Below are 24664 nucleotides of genomic sequence, written 5' to 3' on the forward strand. Positions count from 1 at the left end.
ATATATATATAATTATATATAATTATATATATATAAATATATTTAATTTTATATATAATTAAGAAATGTGCATACCGTTCGGCGAATCGTATCTCCCGCGTGTCATTCTCACCGCTCCTTTCGCCACAGATTTACTCACGGCTTGACCTGTACTTCGGTTGTTTAAAACTTACTCCCGTCGTTTAAACCTTACTCCACTCGTTTATATCTTACGCCGCGTGGTTGTTTTTATCGTGCTCCAGGCGACGCAGGTGGATGCAGTCAATCGAAGAGATTCAACGCATATGCAAATGCCCAACATCCTGGCTGATGTCCGTTCTGGTCGCGCCTTCACCCGTAATGTAAGTCGTGTGTGTATCCTGTTAGTCTCACGTTCGCCAATGTATCGTACTATCTCTGTAGTAGACAGTCTTTCGCACTCATCGGATGTATTCCCTACTACAGCTCCACTGAAACACTTGACTTTTGCACCTAAATGCGAAATGTATATACATGTACATATATATACATATCTATGCATATACAAACATCGAAATGCATGTGCATATGCATTTTCATATACATGTACACATACATATACATGCACATATCTATATCTATACATTCTCACATACGCATCGTAGTCATCCTAAACCCTACAGTCCTTGATTTCTTCTCGATATCCAGCACGACATGCCTGAGATAGAGGATGCGGCCAATGAACTGACCAAGCGCATGACCCAGTACTACGGCCCCACCACCGCTTCTATGGAAGACCTCTCTGAGGCTGTCGCGTGAGTTCGGCAACATCAGTAGTAAACTCATATTCGTACCCCAGCATGCGAATAGTATAGTTAACCTCTTTACTTATCAGGATGAGTCATGGAATAGTATAGTTAACCTCCTGTGTAGTCTCCATATACTTATCAGGATGAGTCATGGAATAGTATAGTTGACCTCCTGTGTAGTTTCCATATACCTATCAGGATGCGTCACGCGACATGTACACAGCCTGGGACACTCCCTTGGCTACGGTGTGAGTCATAGCTGCTGCTGCTAAAGACCTCACAGTGGCTTTAGTACCAGTCTGTACTACGTAGGCTGGTCCAGCTATATATCTGCTCAAAGTATGTAGATCAAAGCAAGGCGTCAATGGTCGGCGGGTGTGTCGTAGTCATTCCACCGCGTGAGGATTGTATTCTCACTCGGCCTACCTACCCACGTGCACCGATTCCGTGCACACGTGTGGACTGGTTGCTGTGTTCGACTGGTGAACAGTCCGGGTCTGTGGCAAACCAACAGAGCTACAGGAGACCTCTACGCGTGTTGCGCACTACGTATTGGTCAGTGGCTCGTTGACCAACAATTTTTAGAAACGATGAGTCATCCCCTGGGTCGAGACAGTTGGCAATTGGTTTGCTGCCACCAGCACTTGGCTGTTTAAACTTGCGTATATGACATCGGCGGTATTGTACGTATTCAACTCAGGCTAGGGTTAGGGCTTTAGGACTTTACCCCCTGAGTCGCGTTCCTTCACAGCTCAGTTGTCAATTGCGCCATTTTAGTTTTAAGTTTAAATAAAGTTAATTATTGCACATTGATTAAATTATAGTTTGATTCGCGATACCTTCAAATGCATTTTGGGAATATTGTTTAAAATTGGCTACTTGATCCTAAGGCGGTTCCAAATCGGTTACTGTTTCTGGCGAATTAATGCCCAAAAATCCCCGCTCTTACCTCTTATTCCATACCTAGGGTCAGAATTGACCTCTCACCTTCCATATATGGGCAAATGGTGACGCGCCAAAAAGAGCCCGCTATAAAACAGGCTCATTGTTTTTGACACCTGCCGTAAAGCATTCAAACTTGGACATAGTACTGTGTATTTATCAACTTGTTGCTATTGTGGTTCCTAATGTACATACTGAAACAAATGAATCGTGGTAACAGCCTTGGTGCGCCGATAGTGCCAAAAAAAAATAGGGTGCAAAGAGCTAAGAGCTCAGCCGAAAATTTAGGCAGAAACAGATATCAATTTTGAACCACCTAAAACTTAAATTGTATGCAAAACTCTTGTCCGCACATGATGAAGCACTTGATGTGGATATCTGTTGTGCATCTTTCGTACATATCTGGGATTATGTAGCGTACCTTCCGTACGTAACTAATTGTTGTCTTTGATGCTCCTGTAGATAGGTAGTTCAATGTACTCAATCGTACAAATCCTTATATACTTTAATACCAAAATAATAGCTATACACCTGAGGTCAAATATATAACCGATGAAAAATCACATTCCGGAACATTTAAGGGCATGGACAGTACCTTAACAGTTGCGTTTTACGTTTAAATATGTTCACAGTTACTTGCTTCATTTCAACCTGGAAGCATATATATGGAAATCTCCGATTGTCGGTACAACCATATTATTTTCAAGTGACAGAACGATCGTGCCACCTGTCCTCTTGTAATTGTTTTGGGAACGTATATGGCACCATCGAGGTAATAACAAGAAATACATTCAAATTTCAAACTTGGGCAGTAGCCTTTTGGAAATCACAATAGCCTTCTTATCAGAACGACAAATAAGATTGAGAAGTACCTGCTGGTACACTCCCATCCCTAGCCAAACGGTTGCAACCAATACAAATGCAAATATATTATCGGTGAGATGATGCAGCTGGCAGCAACCTATCATTGCCTGCTATTTACATGGTTTAATGTACAACCTATAAGGTAATGTGAAAGGGAAGGAAGTTTATCGTTCCATAGGATTGCCTATAGGAGGAGTTTTTTGTGTTTACGGGGTAGCTGATAAAATGAGTTGAAAACAACACTGTTTTAGAAGAAGATAAATGGACCCGGCTTTCGAGGGTGATATGCCGGCGCTACTGGACGAAATTATACCCGAATAGCAGGGTAAGAATACACTAGGGTAGTATATAGGATGCTGTAGTGACAGCAGTGTTAGACACACTAGCACAACTACCTGTTACACACTAGCACAACTACCTGTTACACACTAGCACAACTACCTGTTACACACTAGCACAACTACCTGTTACACACTAGCACAACTACCTGTTGACTGCCTGTAATTTTCTCTATGCTCAACTTGTTTAGAAATCACCTTAACACTCATCCTAGTATGGTTACACACCGCTGTACATCTAAAGGCCAGTGTGTGTATTGTAAGGAGACAGAGCATAGGATGTATGTGTTATCTATATGCGTTATGTACCTATAAAATAGACGGGCCGTCGCACGTGCAGCTTCGGTGGAGCACGGAACATGGAACGTTAAGTCTCTCAGCCGAGTGTTTAATATGTCCCACCAAAGACTTCCAGCAAAACAAGCGAGGTTTTCAGATCATTGGGTATTCCACTCAGGAATTCGCACGATAACTGACAAACCGATCTAGAGATCTGTTTTCCATCGGCGGGATTGGCTATGCTCAGATGTAGTGCACGTGGCCAACTGGCCATGTGACCGTGAGTGTGATATGTCAAACCCTTTTTTTTGTCCAGGGTCCGTTTCAGACCAAATTTGGACATAAAATGAGGTAGACAAAAATTATATAGCTCTCTCAGAGGTACATACTCTGGTACGGTTACACGTACATACCCGCATATGAAATGCTCCTTTATTTTTTAGCGTTCAAGGCCAAGCATCGACTTTGGTTCGTGGTCGAATTGATGACGTGAGCTTTGGCTCAGTTGTTGGCGGTAAGTATTTATACCTTGATAGGCAATATCTCTGACTACAATAACCCGCACCCAGAACATACCACAGAATTCAAGCACTGGACACTCGCGCCCAGCAGGCGATTATTACCGCCATTCTCAGATACATTATATATTGCGTTTACTGTATGGGTGATCATAAAATCAGATACTAATCTCTTCACCTGAGTATAGCTAGCCACACGTGAATTCACACAAATATTCTGGTAAACACATACTGTAAGATATGTTTCGAGTCCCAGTATAAAAAATGGACCGAAAAAGCATAGCCCTTTAAATTGAACATAGAAGGCTGTGAAAAAAGAGGTAAATATGTACATATTTTTTATATTAAAAATATCACAACGATGTATGACTGTAAATACTGTAGTTTGTTTTTAAAAATAAAAATATAAGAATTTACCAACACCATAGCGTATTAAAAATATTTAGCGGCATAGCCTGGTTTAATTTAGAAGGTTTTAGTTTGTAAAAATATGAACCAAGTTTATACTGTTATGTGAAAACTCTCAGAACACACAAGAGCGAAGTTCGATACCTACTACCGAACATCAAATCTACGGTTTTGTACTTTGGCGGGGACATGATAATCATTCCAGATCATACACGTCCAGAAATATTGGCACCGCCATCTGTCATAAATGTATATGTTCGTATTATAGTATTATAGACGGTACATATATATTAAATTGCGAGGGTACTTATATCGTCTGTGTATACATGTGCCGTAAGTGTATATGAAGACAGGGCATGTGTGGTACGCAATATCTATACACGTTACCTATAGCTTCAGGTTATACAATGTTATTCAATGGATTATAGCAAGTAATCAATCATATACGCGTACATATTGCAGTTGCTGGGTATGCGAAAGTTCACTTTCGTTGCAATACATGCTGAGATTTGTATCTGGATAAAACGAAATAGAATATAGTACCACGTGCATAATATCCACATAAACCGACATACATATGTGCACGACAACCTTGTACATATCTCTTTCGCAATTTTATTGTGTATACATCAGTAATCTAGCAACTATACATCAGTAATCTAGCATCTCAACAAACACGATGGCGGACAACAATGGGCTGGGTGGACACAACAAGCGGCGCCTTGGTGGCTCTGGTATACCCCCACCTCAGGGTAGGCACAAACGGTTTAAAGATGATAGCGAAAGCGGCGATGAAGAACCCCCTCAGGTTATCTATAATATTGATCCAAACGCGCATCTACATGCACAGCCACACGAGCATATGCCAAATGGGGGTTACGAACAGGTACATGCGGGTGTGCACACACAGATAAGCTCAGGTGTACATACACGCCTGGAGGATAGTGATACTGAGCAGATGGATCAGTCACATCTGAGTGTATTTGAGAGCATGCGAGAGCCGGGCTTGGGCGTTGAGGGAGGCGGCTGTGGGGTTGAGGGGGAGATCACTTTAAACGCACACACTCCGTCACAAGCGCCGTTCATACCACAAGTCATACAGTCCGCACCCCAGGCACATCTACACGCACAGACACACGTGCATAGCAACATGCACACACACGCACACGCACACACGCATTCACCTGTGCGGGATCATACGGAGATAGACAACGAAGGCACCGTGCATGAGGACACGGGTGAGAGCTCTGGGTTGTTCTTGGCTGAGACTATGACGCCACCACCCCAAGAGGAGAATGCGAGTGCTCTGCTGCAGGATGGGGGTGGCACTGACGTAACCTTAAATGACGCTGACCAACTAAACGGTGGTCCATTGAATGGGCCGGATGGTGTGCTCGATCCGAATCAGCATCAGCAACACCAGCACATGCAGCAGCAACAACAAGCACAACAACAACAACACCAGCAACAACAACCACAACACCAGCAACAACAACAACAGCAACAGCAACAGCATATGCAGCCTACAGAGCACGGCGGGTACACGCAAAACACAGCTACAAGCGCACATTTCACGCAGAACACAGTCACCAATTCAGACGGCACGCCGGGGAACGGCTTGGCACTCAATGCACCTTATGTCGATGTGCACGGTTCACAGCAGACGGTGGGGGAGGGATTAGGGGGTGCGTACACGCAGCACGATGGTAGTGTACACGCGGGCGATATGTCAAAGGTGGCGACGGGTGGCAAGGAGCATGAGGATGAAGCCGCCACACGCGCACACGCACATACACATACACACACACACGCACACGCACATACACATCCACACACACACGCACACGCACACGCACAGATGCTGGCTCAGGTGGTGCACGCCCAGGCCCAGGTACACTCATTGGCTTTAGCACAGGCACAGGCACAAGCAGAGGCCCAAGCACAACTACAACAGCCACCACCACAACAACAACAACAGCAGCAGTACACACCACAGTACACGCCTGATCAAACACAGGTACCCAACCAGGCGCAGGTGCAGGCACCAGGACAACCCGATCTCCAGACAGACACGCAACAGCCCCCCCTCGCAGTGGTGCATACCCACCAGAACACCCATCGTAGGGCCGGGGGGGTGAAGCACCTGAGTGCCGACAAGAGACGGTACATCCAGCGAAAAGACACCCACCCCTCTCTGTTGTCATGGCAATGGACGGCCGAGCGCCGGGCGAAGCTGGCGATGGAAGGTGTGTGTGTGTGTGTCGTGTGCTGTTGGGTTTTGGTTGGGTTTTGACTGTTAGGGCGTGCTTTGGTTGTTGATTTGAGAGGTGTGTGTGTCTCGTGTGATGTTGGGTTTTTGACTGTTTGGGTGTGCTTTGGTTATTGATTTGGGAGAAGGTGTATGTGTGTGTGTCGTGTGCTGTTGGGTTTGATTGGGTTTTTGACTGTTTGTGCGGGCTTTGGTTACTGATTTGAGAGGTGTGTGTGTGTCTTGTGTGCTGTTGGGCTTGGTTGGGTTCCTTACTGTTTGGGCGTGCTTCGGCTATTGGTTTGAGAGAAGGTGTGTGGGTCTCGTGTGCTGTTGGGTATTTGACTGTTTGGGCGTGCTTTGGTTGTTGGTTTGAGAGAAGGTGTGTGTGTCGTGTGCTGTTGGGTTTGGTTGGGTTTTGATTGTTTGTGCGTGCTTTGGTTATTGGTTTGAGAGGTGTGTGTGTCTTGTGTGCTGTTAGGCTTGGTTGGGTTCCTTACTGTTTGGGCGTGCTTCGGCTATTGGTTTGAGAGAAGGTGTGTGTGTCTCGGGTGCTGTTAGGTATTTGACTGTTTGGGCGTGCTTTGGTTATTGGTTTGAGAGGTGTGTGTGTCGTGTGCTGTTGGGTTTTTGATTGTTTGGGCGTGCTTTGGTTATTTTTTTGAAAGACTTTTTGGGATGAAATCGCTGGTTGCTGCCTTGAATAGGCTGTCCATGGGCGTGGATGCACATAAACGTGTGTTGTCTGTATTGTGTGTGTAGCAGGTATATATACTGTGTGTATCTATAAACATGTGTTGTATGTATATAAGGTATATATACTGTGCGTGTTTATAAACATTTGTTGTGTGTATGGCAGGTATATATACTGTGTGTGTCTATAAACATGTGTTGTATGTATATAAGGTATATATACTGTGTGTGTTTATAAACATTTGTTGTAAGTTTGGCAGGTATATATACTGTGTGTGTCTAATAAACATGTGTTGTATGTATATAAGGTATATATACTGTGTGTGTCTATAAACACGTGTTGTATCTGTAGCAGGTATATATGCTGTGTGTCTATAAAAATGTGTTGTATGTGTAGTGAGGGTCTTTGCCGGCGTGGCAGATATCAACGCTTTACGAACACTCATCAAAGCTTTACGAGCACTTATCAGTACACATGCAATAGTACATGCAACGTTATGCACTCCCATCTCTCGTAAACGCAGTAAATAAGGGGTGAATGAATGGTCTAATTAACCTAGTACTAGGCTGTTTGGTCCAGTCGTTCACCTTATGCACTACCCAACTGGCACGGAGGGTGTCCTTCGTTAGCGAACGCAGACGTGTGTGTGTGTGTGTGTGGAAGAATACGAGCCGAACTGGCGGGTCGAGCAGAGGCTGTGCTGCTAGTGTACGTATAGCCAATCGTTGCGACTGCGCTCGTTAGGGAAATGGACAGTGATGTTGGTGTGTGTGTTTCGCATGCAACTTTTGCAGTTGTATTGAGAGTGAAGAGGTATCTTTATGCGTTTGTGCAACTATATACATGGGAATACATCCAGCCTGTGTACAGCTATATACATGTAAATACATTACAGTCTGCGTACAGCTATATACATCTAATTACATCTAGCCTGTGTACAGCTATATGCATGTAAATACATTCCAGTCTGTGTACAGCTATATACATCTAATTACATCCAGCCTGTGCACAGCTATATACATGTAAATACGTCCAGCCTGTACAGCTATATACATGTAAATACATCCAGCCTGTACAGCTATATACATGTAAATACATACAGCCTATGTACAGCTATATACATGTAAATACATTCCAGTCTGTGTACAGCTATATACATCTAATTACATCCAGCCTGTGCACAGTTATATACATGTAATACGTCCAGCCTGTACAGCTATATACATGTAAATACATCCAGCCTGTGTGCAGCTATATACATGCGAATACATCCAGCCTGTGTTGGCATGTCTTTGACCGAGGGTATTCCAGAGTTTACCAGATTCGCAATTCGTGTGCAGGCTATTTCCATCGTGCGCACGGCACTCCTTTCCTAGATTGGAACTTGTATCTATGTATTTTGTATAGTGTAAATTATATCTATACAATCTATGTAATACAAATGATGTCTATATAATGTACATAGTGTAAATTACATCTATACAATCTATATAATACAGATGATGTCTATATAATCTACATAGTGTAAATTACATCTATACAATCTCTATTTTCTATCATTTATTTAATGCAAATTGTATCTATATAATGGGCGTGTGGTGAGGTGTATAAACTGAACGACTGCTTATCTGTTACGCTTGTTCTATCTTATCACATGGATTGCTGGTTTAAAATACACTGGAAGACGTCCCTGATTATTAAAGTTGTTCGATATAATCACATCGATTACTGGTTTAAAAAATGTTGGCACGCGGCTGTGTGTAGAGATCGAATTGTATGGTCATTTCAGGAAACCACTTTTGTTGGATTCAAAAAATGGATCAACCGCTTATGTTGAATTAAAAAATGTGTCAACCACTTATGTTGGATCCAAAAAATGGGTCAACCATTTATGTTGGATTCAAAAAATGGGTCAACCACGAATGTTGAATTCAAAAAATGGGTCAAACACTTATTTGTTGGATTCAAAAAATAGGTCAACCACTTATGTTGAATTCAAAAAATGGGTCAACCACTATGTTGGATTCAAAAAATGGGTCATAGACCAAACATTCGATTCGCCACATGTTATTTTTCTTCACAGGTGTACATTATGAGCGTTGGTATCATACAATACCACTCAACGTGTCCGCATTCTCTCTCCCTTTCTCTGGTTGTTTGCAGGTGTGCACTATAAGTTGGGCTATTTCACCACCTTTGAAGACGAAATCATACGCGACAACGTCACACGGTTTGCAGAAGAAAACGGAGACACGCCTGAGAGCCTTGTTTGGACAAAGGGAAGATCTCGGAAGGATTTTTGGCGCGAAGTCTGCAGGGGTTTGGAACGGCCCTTGAGATTCGTCGCCAAACACACGAGAGTGTTATTTCCCCAAACCCATATCAAGACGGGGTACTTCTCCAAAGAAGAAGATGATCAGCTCATACAGTATGTTCAAATGCGTATGCATATATATATGTGTGTGTGTGTGCGTGTATATATATATATGTGTGTGTGTGTGTGTATGTATGTATGTTATATATATATATGTGTGTGTGTGTGTGCGTGTGTGTGTATGTATGTATATATACAATATATATTTGTGTGTGTGTGTGTGTATATGTATGTATGTATATTTATGTATTTGTATGTTTGTATATATTACTATTTATGAATGTATGTATGTATGTATATATAAGTATGTTTGAATGTATGTATGTATGTATATACATGTTATATATATGTGTGTGTGTGTGTTATGTTTACCTAATGGCATATTTATATATATATGTGTGTGTGTGTGTGTTTGTGTGTACATATGTTGTATATATATATATATATATTATTTAACGGTTCGTGTGGGTGAAGTTTATTCGCGGAGGGGTTAAATATCATTTGAGTGTCATCTCCTCGAGGAGAGTAAAGTTACTGGTCATGATCTCTGGCCTTATGCGCGTTTACGTATGTAACTGGTTTGATTACTACGTATATACGATTTTTTTCGTTTGTATGTGTTGTACAGTGCGTTTGCCATTCATCTGCCTGTGTATCTGTGCATTTATAGATACATTCCATGTGTATGTATTGTATGTGCTTGTGCCGTCCTTGGAATGTTCACATACGCGTCTCGTTACGCTGACTGACTACGCCCTTTCACCTGCGTGTTTTCTCGATCCATGCCGAACTGATTTTGTGTAGGTAACTGCCTATCTCGTGCTCTATATGATACGTTATGGTAATCTGCGGGACATGTACTGTAGCATTTGCGTGTGTGTGTCTCATGATGATACCATACTCCTACTTTGAGGTCCCCATTGAAGATCGTCTTGGAACCACCACAAACATGCGCGTTGGTAGAACTTATTGGTTTTGCGCACGTGTCTTTTTGTACGTGTATATCCACCATCCTGATTTCAAGTCTAAATATTCAATTGTATTCTATACTGCCCCATTCTCTTAGTCTCCAGAACCTCAAATTGGATCTCACGACCATCGCCTGCCGATTGGGCCGTTCCACAGATTCGGTACGGCATCGTACAGAGTACTTGACCGAACTAGGCCATCGGGACTTAGTCAACACGGGTGGCGATGCTGCTCAAGGTAAATACTTGTATATATGTGTGCGTGTGTATGTGTGTGTGTGTGTATCTATGTATCTATGTATATATATTCTTGATTGTTTTGAGAAAAGCACAGCTTTGTCAATCTTGTCACCCCATCTCTGTTCTTTTCGCCCAGTCTTAGCGATGATCCGTACCAGAACACGAGCGTATACAGTGAGTCTAAATGGATTGAGATCTGTATTTCTCATCCTATAACCGAGTCCACCCACCTCTCTAGTCGAAGCAAATAAAAATCCACAGTGCGTACGTATTGTCTGGGCTTGGTTCCATGCACGCATACCCTATCCATCCAAACACTCGGTGCAAAAGTGCTTTCTAGTAACACATCTCTCGTCTCACCTCAGCAGCTCCGGGCGCAGACAGCATAGTGTCACTGGCCACCATCACCCACCCAGGCGGTGCCGCAACCTCAACCTCAGAAACCACGCTCACTCACCCCACCCAAGACCCAACTACCCTCGTGCAAAGTACTATGGACCAGCTCACGACCAATGCCAATCAGCCTATGGCCGACATCACAGACCCAACCACCGCCCAGGCCGCTGTGGGCCTCGATACGGACTTTGCGGCTGCGCAGTATACGGGTATGTGTGGGTGGCATGTGGTTATAAGGGATAGGTGAAGCTGTTATATGGGTATATGTGGCTGTGTGGGTGGCATGTGGTTGTAGGGGATAGGTGAAGCTGTTATACAGGTATGTGTGGGTGACATGTGGTTGTAGGGGATAGGTGAAGCTGTTATACGGGTATGTGTGGGTGGCATGTGGTTGTAAGGGGTAGGTGAAGCTGTTATACGGGTATGTGTGGGTGGCATGTGGTTGTAAGGGGTAGGTGAAGCTGTTATACGGGTATGTGTGGGTGACATGTGGTTGTAGGGGATAGATGAAGCTGTTGTACGGGTATGTGTGACATGTGGTTGTAAGGGATAGGTGGAGCTGTTATACGGGTATGTGTGACTGTGTGGGTGACATGTGGTTGTATGTGATGGGTGAAGCTGTTGTACGGGTATGTGTGGGTGGCATGTGGTTGTAAGGGGTAGGTGAAGCTGTTATACGGGTATGTGTGGGTGGCATGTTGGTATAGGGGATAGGATAGGTAAAGCTGTGTTGCGTGCCAATGCATGCCAATGCAGATGGGCACTATGCCCATGTCCGATGAGGCTGTGGCTCAGTATTCGTTGCTTGCGCGTGATTGCCATACACCCTATGCCGCTGCATAGAGCACCTCATCGCCGCCTTCAGTCTTAAGCGATTCATATTATTCGTGTACTCGCATCCCCCACCACACCTAACCTCCCCTACCACCCACGCTACAGGCAAAGAGATGAACAAGCAGCTCTCTGCATATGCCGCGTCTGTGCCAACCCCATCGCATGCCACCGTCAGCCAGCACGGGCAACTTCTCAACGCCCTTACCCACCCAGACGCCCCCAAGCACTCAGAGGGACCTGAGCTTCTCCACACAGCCTCCCACGCCGACGTCACATTGGCGGACAATGCCACAACAGCACACAGTGCACCTGCGAATGCGCATGCACAGTCGCTCGCGGAGGGTACGGATGTGCTGGCTCAAATGGCCACAACTACCAATACCCACACCAACACCAACGCTGACCCAAACACAAGCACAAATGCAAATGCAGGCACCACTCCGAGTTCGGATCCCAATGCCAATGCGAATGGCCTGGCATTGATGAAGCCTGGATCAACGGCGGTAGCAGTGTCCCTGCCCAAGAGGACCCCCAAACGCATAATCGTCGCACGCCGTATGTCCTGTTTCTCTCCGCGATTGTTTGTAGTGGACGTTGGGTGGGACTGTACACATAGGGTAGTGGGGGGTGAGTGAGGGTTGTACAGATGGGGTGATGGGGTTGAGTTTGGCTGGTACACTTTGGATGATGGTGGTGGTGGTTGCTGTTGTGTACATGATGTCGGTGGTCTGTGCAGGGCGTAGCGGTCACATGCTGTGGCATATGTATGTCTATTAAAAGGCTATCTGTACCCTTGTGGCATCGTGTACTGTATAGTGGTCGTATCTGTACCCTTGTGACATCGTGTAGTGTATAGTGGTCGTATCTGTATCCTTGTGACATCGTGTAGTGTATAGTGGTCGAATTACTTCCAGTCCTCCATGCATGGCCACTGCGCCTCATCGGTCGTTTATTTCTATGTTCGGAAAGATATGGCACGGGCACTGATAACTCCTCGTATATATATATATATATATATATATATACTTCTTACTTGCACATGCACGTTTGCACGTGTGTTGGAATGAACGTTACTTGAGCATAATAACTGTACGCATTTAATCTAGATACCTGTCGTATAAATAGTATTCCTACTTACACATGCACGCGTGTATGTATGTTGGCATGATCATCACTTGATCATAATATTCTGTACGCGTTTAATCTATATAGCCGTCGTATAAATAGTATTACTACTTACACCTGCACGCGTGTATGTATGTTGGCATGATCATCGCTTGATCATAAAATTCTGTACACGTTTCATTTATATACTCTTCGTATAAGTATATAGTAATCCTTCTTACACATGCACGCGTGTATTTATCTTGGCATGATCATCACTTGATCATAATGTTCTGTACGCGTTTAATCTATATACTCGTCGTATAAGTAAATAGTAATCCTACTCACACATGCACATGCACACGTGTATGTATGTTGGCATGATCATCACTTGATCATAATATTCTGTAAGCGTTTAATCTATATACTCGTCGTAGAAATAAATAGTAATCCTACTCACACATGCACGCGTGTACGTGTCGGCATGATCGTCACTTGATTACAGTAAGCTGTACGCCCTTAATCTCAACCAAACGTTCCTGTGCACACATGCACGCACATAGGTTTATGGACAGACGCCGAAGACATAAGGTTAATGGAAGCGGTGATGAAAGTCACGGGGAGTGAGAAGCAGTCGGATATAGTGAACAGTCTGATCTCGTGGAAGAAGGTCAAGAATCTTATGGAAAACCGCACCTCCAAGCAATGCCAGAACCGATGGTACAGTCCATGTTTGTGTGCTGTGTGTGCCTTGTTATGTAGAATTTCCTGTAGGAATGTGTGTGCATGTAGCACGTATCATTGCACAGACGTGTACGTGTTGAGCCGATGGTACAGTCCATGTTTGTGTGCTTTGTGTGTCTTGTTATGTAGCATTTCCTGTAGGAATGTGTGTGCATGTAGCACGTATCACAGACGTGTACGTGTTGAACCGATGGTACAGTCCATCTTATGTGCTCGTGTGCATGCATTTGTATCTTTTGATGCTGTGGGAATGTGCTCGTGTGTGACAGTGTTTTTTTGTGCACCTATTGTAGCTTTTACTGTAGGAATGTGCGTTCATGTAGTATAAATGTGTGCGTGTTCAAATGAAGGTACAGTCCATGTTTATGTGCTCGTGTGCATGCATTTGTATCTTTTGATGCTGTGGGAATGTGTGTGTGTATGTTAGTGGCAAGGGTTGGCTTTTCAGCTTGAACAGTGTCAGTTGGGTAGTATTTTAATTCAAGTACGTGTATACTATGACCGTGATCTATGCTACATATCTATTTTAACCCAGACGTAATCTTGTCAGTATTTGAATAGATGAATTTGCATCAACTATATATACGTGAGAATGTGTGGCTGTATTCACATCTATATATACGTGAGAATGTGTGGCTGTATTCACATACATACATACATGCGCACATGCATGCAAGCAGTATGTATGTATACATACATGCATGCATACATACATGCACACATACATACCTCTGGCTAAAAAACATACGTGTCTCTCCCCCACTCTAGGCCCATACTTGCATTTGCGACTGCACAGAGGAATGCGGAAGGGAGGATCACCAATCGCAGGACAGTAGCGGGCGGCAATTCCACGGAATCCCGCATAGAGATCTCCAAGCAGATCTGCGCCATGTAAGTGGTTGTGGAGTTAAACTTGGTTTTACAGATGTGATCGCTCTGTAATCGGTTTTTGAGTTAAACTTGGTTTTAAAGATGTAATCGTTCTGTAAGTGGCTGTGGAGTTAAACCTAGTTTTAAAGTTGCGATCAACTAGCTGTATCATTGTATAGAACTCATTATCATATGTGCGGTGAAAGATACCTGAGCAGCCCGTCCTGAATTTCAGTGCAGGTGCATGTGTTGCGCACAATACATGGCTTCTGTTGCATGCACGTCACAGTATCTGTAATGAATATCGTATACATGACCCTACTTGCATAACCCTACTTACCCAACCTACTTACATTGCTATATATCATTCGATATTTTTGGCCACCACTCTCCCTGCTGTCACGTAACGGTGTGAGAGTGGCTTGTGTTTGGGACCACTTGGTATCCCAGTGCATCATATCATAATTTACGTCCGTCTATTGCATTCGCAAAGGTATCTCAGATGTGCCATGTGTATGTGTTTTGTCGGCTACGGATGTACCGCACATCCTCATATGAATACATCTCATCGCTTACGTAGACTCACGCGTGACGGCTACGTGGACGAGACAGAGGTTAACTGGTCTAAAGTTGGTATCGAGATGGGAAGGTAAGCACGCTGCTAGCGTTGGCGTAAGAGCCATTGGCTTTTGCAAGTCTTGTCTGCCATGCCTATGGCATTAAGGCATTTGCTTTATAGCTAGCGTTGTGTATATATGCGTATGCGAACTAATTTCAATATGCGCGTTTGCATGTTTGTTGTATATGCGCAGCCTCTCATTTGTTCGTGTGGTTCATCGTTGTCGACCTGTGTGCTCATGTGGTAGTTATTGTTGACTTTGCTTTTGTATGGTGACCATTATATACATAATAGTTGCTGTTCGTGTAGTGTGAAGCGCTAACGAGTACGAAATTCAAGGCAACTGTGAATGACACATGCATACGGTGGGTGCTGTATAGTCGCCCATTGTTGGTATCACATATCTGTCTGGTCAGTTCTGTTTGCCTGATTCAGTTTGGAATAGTTTTCTCGTTTCTAAGTACCACCCAGTACCCACTGAGCGACAATCGCGCAGCTATATCGTGGCGTCCGTTACGATTCGTATGTAGTCTTGCATGAATGTGGCTGTAGGGTTGCACGGTTAAACGCTCATTTTCGCACGACCATACGATTTTGCACCGGATTTAACTAGGTTTTACTTCCCTATCCCATTCAGACACGGCAAATTCATCCGCTCCAGATATCGATTTCTGCGAGATCTGGTACCGTCGCACGAGGACAAAGATCTGCCAGGTGAGTTGTGCAGTGTTCGCAAACCATTCCACATGCCATTGAACTTGTCCCTACTCTCCTTATATTCTAAGAACTTGTACATGTACGCGTTACGAATGGTACCTGTATCTCCCACTTGGAGGTTGATTGATTTATATCTCACCCCGTCAAACGTCTGACCGTGTGAACCTAAAACTTGGTTACAATCGGGGACCATTTGCAAACTTGATCTACAATCGGGGACCATTTGTGCTATGTCATCAGAATCTCAACCTTGTTGTTCTACTCCTAGCACGTCGTCGTACGTGTTTGTTCTGAATGTGTGATTCCGATGCATTGTGAATTGAGGTTCAATTACGCCCCTAAGTTAACGGACTTCGGGCTTTATTGTCTTACTCCTATTAACATTTCGCTATCTCGCTTGTTGCAGCTATCGTTGCACACATCCTTTCTACAACTGTGCCGGCTATGGAGGCCAAGAACAAAAGCGCCTCGCCTTTCCTTGTGCCAGCCGAGATGCAAGGTGTGTTTCTGGCGTATTCTGTATATGTCTGTGTATGGGATCGTCCGTTCTCCTGTGCAGCAATACAACCGCAGCAACATAGTTTGAATGCTGCATGTCGATTACCCATCCAACTTGGACGTGAATCAAATTATTATGAAGCGTACTAGCGCATCTCGGCATCGTATGCGTTAGATATCTTCATTTGCAAGTACATGGAAAGTTCGGAATTAGTGAGGTACACCAAAGAACATGAAACGCACAGACGTGTACAAGCGCACCGCTCCTCAGCAAATCATATTTTTAACTCCGCCATATTCTCCTGTGCAGAACAAGCGATTTTGCCCGCCCCCGAAGCGATGGTTGATCCCAGCACTATCCCCGCTCCTCCCTCTGACCATCTGGGAGCGGGTAATGGACAATTAACGGCCGATTTTAGTTCGACTGTCACCCTACCAAACAATCAAAGTGAGTCCTCTGGTGTACTGCAAGCGCCTGGTGTGAATGTAAGTATGAATGGGCCACAGTTTCAGTCCGGAGAGCAACAGCAACAGCAACAGCAACAGCAACATCAGACACTGGAGGCACAAACTTATACACAGCCACAAACCGAAGCGCCAATTCAACCCCAACTACAACCACAGCAACAGCAGCAAGCGACTACGTATGCATCACCATCACGAGCTATGTTAGCACCTGACGAGAGCGTGCCATCTGTAGAAAATATAAAGCCGTTGGTGGCCCAGGCACTGGCACGTGCAACTATAGACGAGGACGAAGAGACGGAACCCGACCTTGAATAAACGATATCGTAATACTTAGATAGTATCGGACTATATTTTTGAACGATTTTGAATCACTCGCAGCTGTGTGAGTCTTGGATAGTATTGCAAATTATTTTTGAACGATTTTGAATCGTGCGCAGCGATGAGTCTAATGCTTCTACCCTACCAATAATGGACATGTACACATGACATGCATGACAATGTCTCCGCCACTGGCTTCCTCACCTTAGCAATCCGTTTCATAAGAGCTGCTCTGTTGCTTTTAATATCGGGGGAGATTTCTATAATTTTGAGAGATGTAGGTCGTCTGGTTGCAAGGCACCTGTCGATCTTCTAGGTATGTCGCTTCTAACGATATTTATCCAGACCCAGAATTAAACATGAACATTGGGCCACAAATTGTTCACGGAAAATAAGTCAGTAGGCTGTATAATACTGGTTATGGAGTGCAATTCTTTGACTTGCAAATGAAAGTTGAAATTGTTATTCTCGTACTTTGATGTTATGATGAACACATCTTCTCAAATCATCATTTCGATACCTCAATAGGTGGACAGGCCAGCTTGTATTGACCATAACAGCAGGTGAGCTGCCTGACTGTGCTAGATTCGAGTTTTGGCCCATAGATCGTACATAAATATATCGTAAATATATCGTGAGGCGGGGCTGTGTGTGGGCGTGGACTGGTGGCGGGTGGGCTATGTGATTATTGGCTTTATAGAATTCATCAACTGACTATTGATGGGAGAATGAGTTGGGAGCGGAGTTGGGACAGATTTTCAAAACAATGACATTTAAGAGAAATATCGAAGTCGATTGAGGAATCTCTTGAGAAGTTAGAGTCTCGACCGAGTTGGCATTCGTCATTGTCACATATGATAAGAGTGAAACATTTTAAATATACAGAAGTTCACACTACATTGTGATTTGTTTTTAAAACTCTGACTTTGCAGTTTGCACATTTGCACAGTCGTCAGCCGTCGCTCGTCACTGATCACAGTGATCAGTCGCCACTCGCAATTGTACACCAGTCGGTCGCAAATATTCTATTTTGTTTATTTATTTTTTACTGGAATCAAGCAAAATAAAATACTACAAGTAACGCACAACGATACGACTCACCACTCACGAGTCATCACTGTCACCATTCACCGCGAGTCCGTGTCTCTACAAGTACATAATAATTATGTAAATTATACGAATAACGACTCAAATGAGTCACTTTAACCTAACGACGCACAAGCTTTTTCTTATGCGGATTGCGGAATGTCCGTGGCATTTCAAATTTGAAGGTTTTTTATTTATGTCAACATTTATTGCAATAGAGGGTGGGCGGGCCACTATCCACGGTCGGATTTAGAATCCATAGTTACACATTGGATATGTTATAAAGCTATGTTGTTCTGTGGGGAAATACAAATTCTATATCATGTGTTTAAAAAAAGGCTGTGAAGAGCCCACCAAACGACCGGCCTAGAGTAGTTACTACTCGTTAAAAATATTAAATACCTTTCGGGAAACTGGATCAATTTCGTTCCTGATCTCATCCAGAATTGGGGCTGTCAAGATTGACTCTATACGACACCAATGAACATAAAATAATTAGCCAAAATCATCTCACATTGTTCTCCACATGTGTATTTCAATAATACACGCGTACATACACATTGTTAGTAAATACTATTATTTGAGTGCACGACTGCCCACCGGCCACCTGTGAAGTGTACATGCTTAATAGTTCGGTACTTGGTACAGGGTCGCCTTACGGCTTACATGGGCCGATAAATATCGACCCTGCTTTTGTGGATGGACCGGAGCGGTCTACTAGACACGGGCTCATGCATTATTATTTCATGTTTATTGGTGCTGTATACAGAGTTACAGACACCGAGACATAGACATTCTTTTGGTTAGGTAGCGGGAGCGAGCTGGGGTCCTGGCCCCTGGGATTGGGAGAGTGGGATGGGAGGTATGTAAATGAAATTATATTTTTAAACTAACTATGTACTAAAGGTTCCAATTTTACTCTGGACTCAGGGTGGCTATGTATTATTGGTACATAGATAACTATAGAATCTGAACACTGTGAACAGGGTTGTTTTTACAAAAATAAAATACAACTATAAAACGAATCCAAACAGCAACTCAGCAAGCCATTATAGCTGGGGGCGGCGACCTGGTGCCCTGGGAAGGTATGTAGCTATTTTTACTCTGTACTAATAGTGGCTAATTATTGGTAGATAACTTTACAATCTGAACAGTGTCAACTGTCAACTGCCAACTCACACTCTCGCAGTGCCAACTGCCAACTGCCAACTGCCAACTCTCCGGCTCTCCCAGACGGACCCAAGTGTAAAATGTGGATTATTATTATTTTATATATATATAAACCTAAATATATACAGTGTTGACGATTGACCAATGACAACAATTTAAAATGCATCCAATAAAGCATCGTTTTAGTTTGAAATATTTGAGAATGTCAACAAAAAAATGAAACAGCGAATAAATAGTTTATATCCTTAAACATGAGTATTTTACTTATAGAGTCAACACATAAGGTTTTAAAATTTAAATTTTAGTACAGTCTTGGACTCTTGGCCATTTGTTTTTTAAAAACATCTATTTTTATCTTCTACTCTATAGAGGTAGGCATATTATGAAAGGATAAAAATAGAAATGAGAACACTCAGTCTCAGAACAGTCAACAGTGAACAGTCAAAACTTGAAAACTGAAAACTCAGAACACACTACTCTCTCACTAGAGTAGAGTGGAGACTAGAGAGTCTCGAGGGAGAGTACACTAAAAAAAAAATTTAAGAAGTATCAGAAATTCAGAAAGTAGCAAGTTATTTTTAGCAACTATGTATTTTTTTTAAAAGAATATAACAATTGTTATTAATATATTTTGAAAAATAGAATACTGCGCCATAAAGTTTTGTTTTCTGCCGAGTGTTGAGTGCTGACCACAGTGACCAGTCTCAAGACAACTCTCACCGTCTCATTTCTCAAATTCTCACGCCTGGCACATAGGCACTGCACTTGCAGTCAGTGCAGTGTAGCACAGTCTTTTTTTCAAGTGCAGTCTGTACATATTTTCTTTTTTTTTAAATAATATATTTCGAGGAGAGAGGAGACTGGTAGAGCTAGCTACTCTACTCTAGAGAGAGAGAGAGAGCGTATTTAGGTAACAAAGGCTGGCCGCTGGCGTGACAGGCGATTTAGCATACAAACCGTCACTTCTTGCAAGTTGCGAGTTGCGCGTTGCGAGACTTGCGACTCAGTTGCGAGGGATGTATTTTTTTACCACAAATGTACCCTGAGAGTAAAAACGGGAATCACCTTTGGCACTTTTTCGCATACCACAGTCTTGCATCTGGTAAATCTTGACTTTTGAGTCTAGCTTAGACTCTAGACTCTGGACTCTGGAGTCGTGCTGCTTATTCATTATTTTACCTTTTGTTTTTTGAAAAAAAGCCAAACACATTCTGAGAGAAGTCCGAACTCAGGGGAATGTCTTTATACGGCACTGGTGACAATAAAATTATTAACCACCGCAGCAGATTCCTACCGGTCTCATACTTTTACTTTTCGAGTTTACTTTGCTTTTTTATGATGTAATTTGCGTGATATTAGCCCATTTATTGCACTTGTTGTATTAGTTCTTTGTCGGCCTCAGAGGAGAGGTCGACGTATGTTAGACACGAATAGTGTCAACTGTAAAACCATGGGCGAATCCGAAGCAATAGATACGACAGAGGACGCCTATATACATGTGTCTAACTGCTAACATATGTCAAGCCCTTAAGACCGACAAGGACCTAGCATAAGTGCAATAAATGGGTTGTATCCGCGCTACAATATCTAACATTTAAGTCGAGCGCTTTCAGCCGACAGATAGCAAACAAACCGGCAGAAAACAAACACATCTCACATGTCCTTAAAATCACGCTAATTACATTAATACACCTATATTTAAGCAAATTAAACTCGAAAAACTTATAGTATGAGACTGGTAGAAAACTGGGCCTGAGGTGGTTAATAATTTTATTGTCACCAGTGCCGTATAAAGACATTCTAGTCGACTGTTCTCCAAGAGTAAATGCGAGTCGGACTTTAAGCGAATTCCAACGCGACTCTCTGCATACCTTTATTTGATTTCTGTCAACCATAGAGATATAGGTAGACTCTTGCGTCTTGACTTTTGAATCTTAGCGAAGAAACGATGTTGTGGCATTCCAATGTAATGGTTCGTCATCCCAGTAACCCATACATAATGTAACACACAGACGCCACGGCCAATACTGTCAACGTCAGGATAAACTCCGTTGTATAAATAATCAGGTTTACATCCTCATATCACCACTATGAAACAATATCACAGTCGATTCTTTTGAGGTTGTGACGTTAAATAAAATGAGTTTCTCGGCAATATCATACACCCTTGCGAGCATGCTGCTGGTCAGCATGTCCAGCAACATGGTTGCGGGACATGTTTACATGTCTGATCCAGAAGCCCGGAATGTTCATGGTAATCCCGACAGACAATCACTGGCCGCCGGAGGCCCTAGTACAGTTCTGCAGGATGGTCAGTACCGACACGGTTTGTGTGGAAACAAACACACTGACGCACTACAGAATTGGAATGAGCCTATGGGAATCAAGCGAACCTATACTGAAGGACAGGAGATAGACATCTCAGTAGTGGTAACTGCGCACCACATTGGCTACTTTGACTTCCAACTCTGCGATACAACGGATATCTCCGAGGAGTGCTTTGCCCAACACCAATTAACACGTACTGGCTGCGAGGGTAGTGGAAGTGTTGACGACCCAAACTGTGAGCGCTGGTGGAAGCCTCTAGCACTGCATGAGACTATGGCCTGGGTGGTGACTGCCAATGGTGGATACCAGTACCACACACTGGATAGTGGTACTGTGATGGTGAGGACCAAATTTGTCTTGCCGCAAGGTGTGACATGCACAAACTGTGTTTTGCGCTTCCATTACTATTCTACGAACTCTTGCCGTCCCGAAAATCAGAATGACGATTCGAACATGGTGTCAGAAGAATTCTGGAATTGCGCCGATATACAGATAACAGGAGCACAAGGCACAAGAAACACGGACGCGACACCTGCGCTCGTTGCAGACCTGAAAACCCGTGTACCTCAAAATCTGAAGGGCACCGGCATGGATAATTTCTGTCCCCGACATGGTTTAGGAGAAATTCAAGAATATGCCAACGTAGCTCAGTGTGTCTCTTACGACATGAAAACACTACAGTGCGACTATCCAGGCAACAGCGACGGCAATGGTAACGCTGACAAATGCGCGAATATTGCCTGTGGAGCTCATGGTATCTGTGAATCTGGTAATTGCGAATGTATCGATGGTTACACCGGGGCTTCATGTGACACGCCACCCTTAGATGGCTGCGCGACAGTTGATTGTGGTTCACATGGAAGTTGCAGTGGAGGTGTATGCACGTGTACAGACGGATACTCAGGTAAACTCTGCACCGATGCAGGTAGTGGTGGTGATGGTGACGGTGTTGGTGGTGATCTTGTACAGAAATGTAAGGAATGTCGGGGCTGTTTGTGGGATGCACCGGGCGCATGTTACCATGATTGGGACAAGGCCACGTGCGACCGATACGCTGGATACACTTATTGCGGCAATGTCGGTAGTGATCTCTGCCAGAATACCAAGTGTGGTGTCCACAGTTCCGCATGTAATGCGGGACAATGCACATGCACAGATGGATATACTGGGCCACTGTGTGATGTAGCCCAGAATGTATGTGCCACAGTTGATTGCGGTTCAAATGGTATTTGTGAACTCGGTGTTTGTAAATGCACAAACGGCTTCAGTGGTGATTTATGCCAGAATTCTTCTGACGCCTGCTACAGCTTGAACTGTGGACTACATGGCTATTGCGAATCTGGAGTCTGCACCTGTGAAAACGGATACACTGGCTCTCTCTGTACTATACCTCCTGCCAGTCCGTGTGACAACATCAATTGTGGTCAGTATGGTAGCTGTACTGACGGTATGTGCGTATGTTTGGATGGATATACGGGCACTCTATGTGACACCCCCGCCAGTGGAACCGGCGACAGGGATCCACAATGCGGGACATGTGGAGGCTGCTTGTGGAAGGCCCCCAATGCGTGCTACGCTACGTGGGACAGAGCCACCTGTGAGAGATACACACAGGGTGGTTACACATTCTGCGGCACCACAGGTGGCGATGGAAACAAGAGTGGCAACGATGGTGAGGGCGGTGATAGTGGTAGTAGTGCCTGTGACACCGTCGATTGCGGAGCTCATGGGTCGTGTGATGCTGGCATGTGTAACTGTGACGCCGGATACACAGGGCTGTACTGTGATGTGATTCAAAGCCGTAATATACCAACCGGATCCATTCGCAACTTGTTGTCCAGTGCACAGTTTGATGTGATGTTCAATCTGAGACAAAACTCCCCCAACTGCAACGAAGGAATTTCAAAGTTGACGTATGAGAACTTTGTGACAGCGGTGGATACGTACTATCCTGCATTCGCTAATGAAGGCAGCGACCAAACACGATTAAGAGAGATTGCTGCGTTTCTGGGTCAAATCTCGCAAGAAACCACAGGCTGGTGGCCGGGACAGGAGTACGGGTGGGGTCTGTGCTTCATCGAGGAAGTGGCGTGTCGAGAAAACGGGTGCCCACAATACTCACAGCCTGGGAATGCGCAGTATCCGGCGGTAGAGGGCAAGTCATACCACGGTCGAGGTGCTATCCAGATCACATGGAACTACAACTACGGAAGTCTGAGTGAAGAGCTTTTCAATGGTGACAAGAATGTGCTGCTGCAAAATCCCGACCTGCTGACGGAGGATGGTGTGGTTGCTTTCCGAGCTTCCCTATGGTTCTGGATGACTGCTCAAGATTCCAAACCTTCCTCACACGATGTTATGATTGATGTTGCACCAGAGTGTCCGAGCGCGCGTAGATACAACGGATACGGCCGTACAACGAACATCATCAACGGCGGTCTGGAGTGTCAAATACCCACACCCGCGAAGGTGCAGAATAGAGTGAACTACTACGAGCGGTACTGCAGTATACTCGGAGTAGACCCCGGTCAGAATCTATACTGCGATCAGATGTTAAACTACCTATCCGGAGTACAGTGTCGGAGCTAGGTTCGGGCACGGTCCACAAAATTTGCTAACTAGTAAAATGTATGTGCCGTCAGGAATCAGCCGTTCCCCTGATATACATTCTGGAGTGGTTGACGATATCTCAAATAATTACATTAACTTAAATTTAGAATAAAATACATATGTACGTACATCAGTCTATACTGAGGTAACGTCATACAGGAGTAATTGCAGATCATATGTTGTATGTGGTTTGTATCCAACAGCTATATAATAAATTATATATATATATGTATATGTTTATATATATATATATATATATGTA

General features: G+C 43.9%; 3 protein-coding genes across 3 annotated transcripts in view; all 3 read left to right on the forward strand.

Moving 5' to 3' along the window:
- SARC_00676 (hypothetical protein) overlaps nt 1-777 on the forward strand; it is a gene marked incomplete at its 3' end in the record, with an annotated part of 17322 nt that extends 16545 nt beyond the window's left edge. The window contains exons 5-6 of the mRNA XM_014305626.1: nt 243-341; nt 667-777. Of these exons, the coding sequence (XP_014161101.1) occupies nt 243-341; nt 667-777 (210 nt within the window). The remainder of the gene's footprint in view (nt 1-242; nt 342-666) is intronic.
- A 3628-nt stretch (nt 778-4405) lies between these two features.
- On the forward strand, nt 4406-17220 carry SARC_00677 (hypothetical protein). Its single transcript, XM_014305627.1, has 11 exons — nt 4406-6362; nt 9222-9486; nt 10499-10638; nt 11009-11245; nt 11976-12425; nt 13538-13694; nt 14487-14609; nt 15169-15237; nt 15845-15921; nt 16331-16423; nt 16733-17220. The coding sequence occupies exons 1-11, from the start codon at nt 4796-4798 to the stop codon at nt 17203-17205; spliced, it is 3651 nt and encodes a 1216-aa protein (XP_014161102.1). The 5' UTR covers nt 4406-4795; the 3' UTR covers nt 17206-17220.
- Nucleotides 17221-21603: 4383 nt separating this feature from the next.
- Nucleotides 21604-24381, forward strand: SARC_00678 (hypothetical protein; the record flags this gene model as incomplete). The annotated part of the gene is made up of 1 exon (XM_014305628.1): nt 21604-24381. The coding sequence occupies one exon, from the start codon at nt 21604-21606 to the stop codon at nt 24379-24381; it is 2778 nt and encodes a 925-aa protein (XP_014161103.1).
- Nucleotides 24382-24664: the final 283 nt, after the last annotated feature.

The sequence above is a fragment of the Sphaeroforma arctica genome (assembly GCF_001186125.1).
Source record: "Sphaeroforma arctica JP610 unplaced genomic scaffold supercont1.23, whole genome shotgun sequence".
Classification (NCBI taxonomy): domain Eukaryota; class Ichthyosporea; order Ichthyophonida; genus Sphaeroforma; species Sphaeroforma arctica.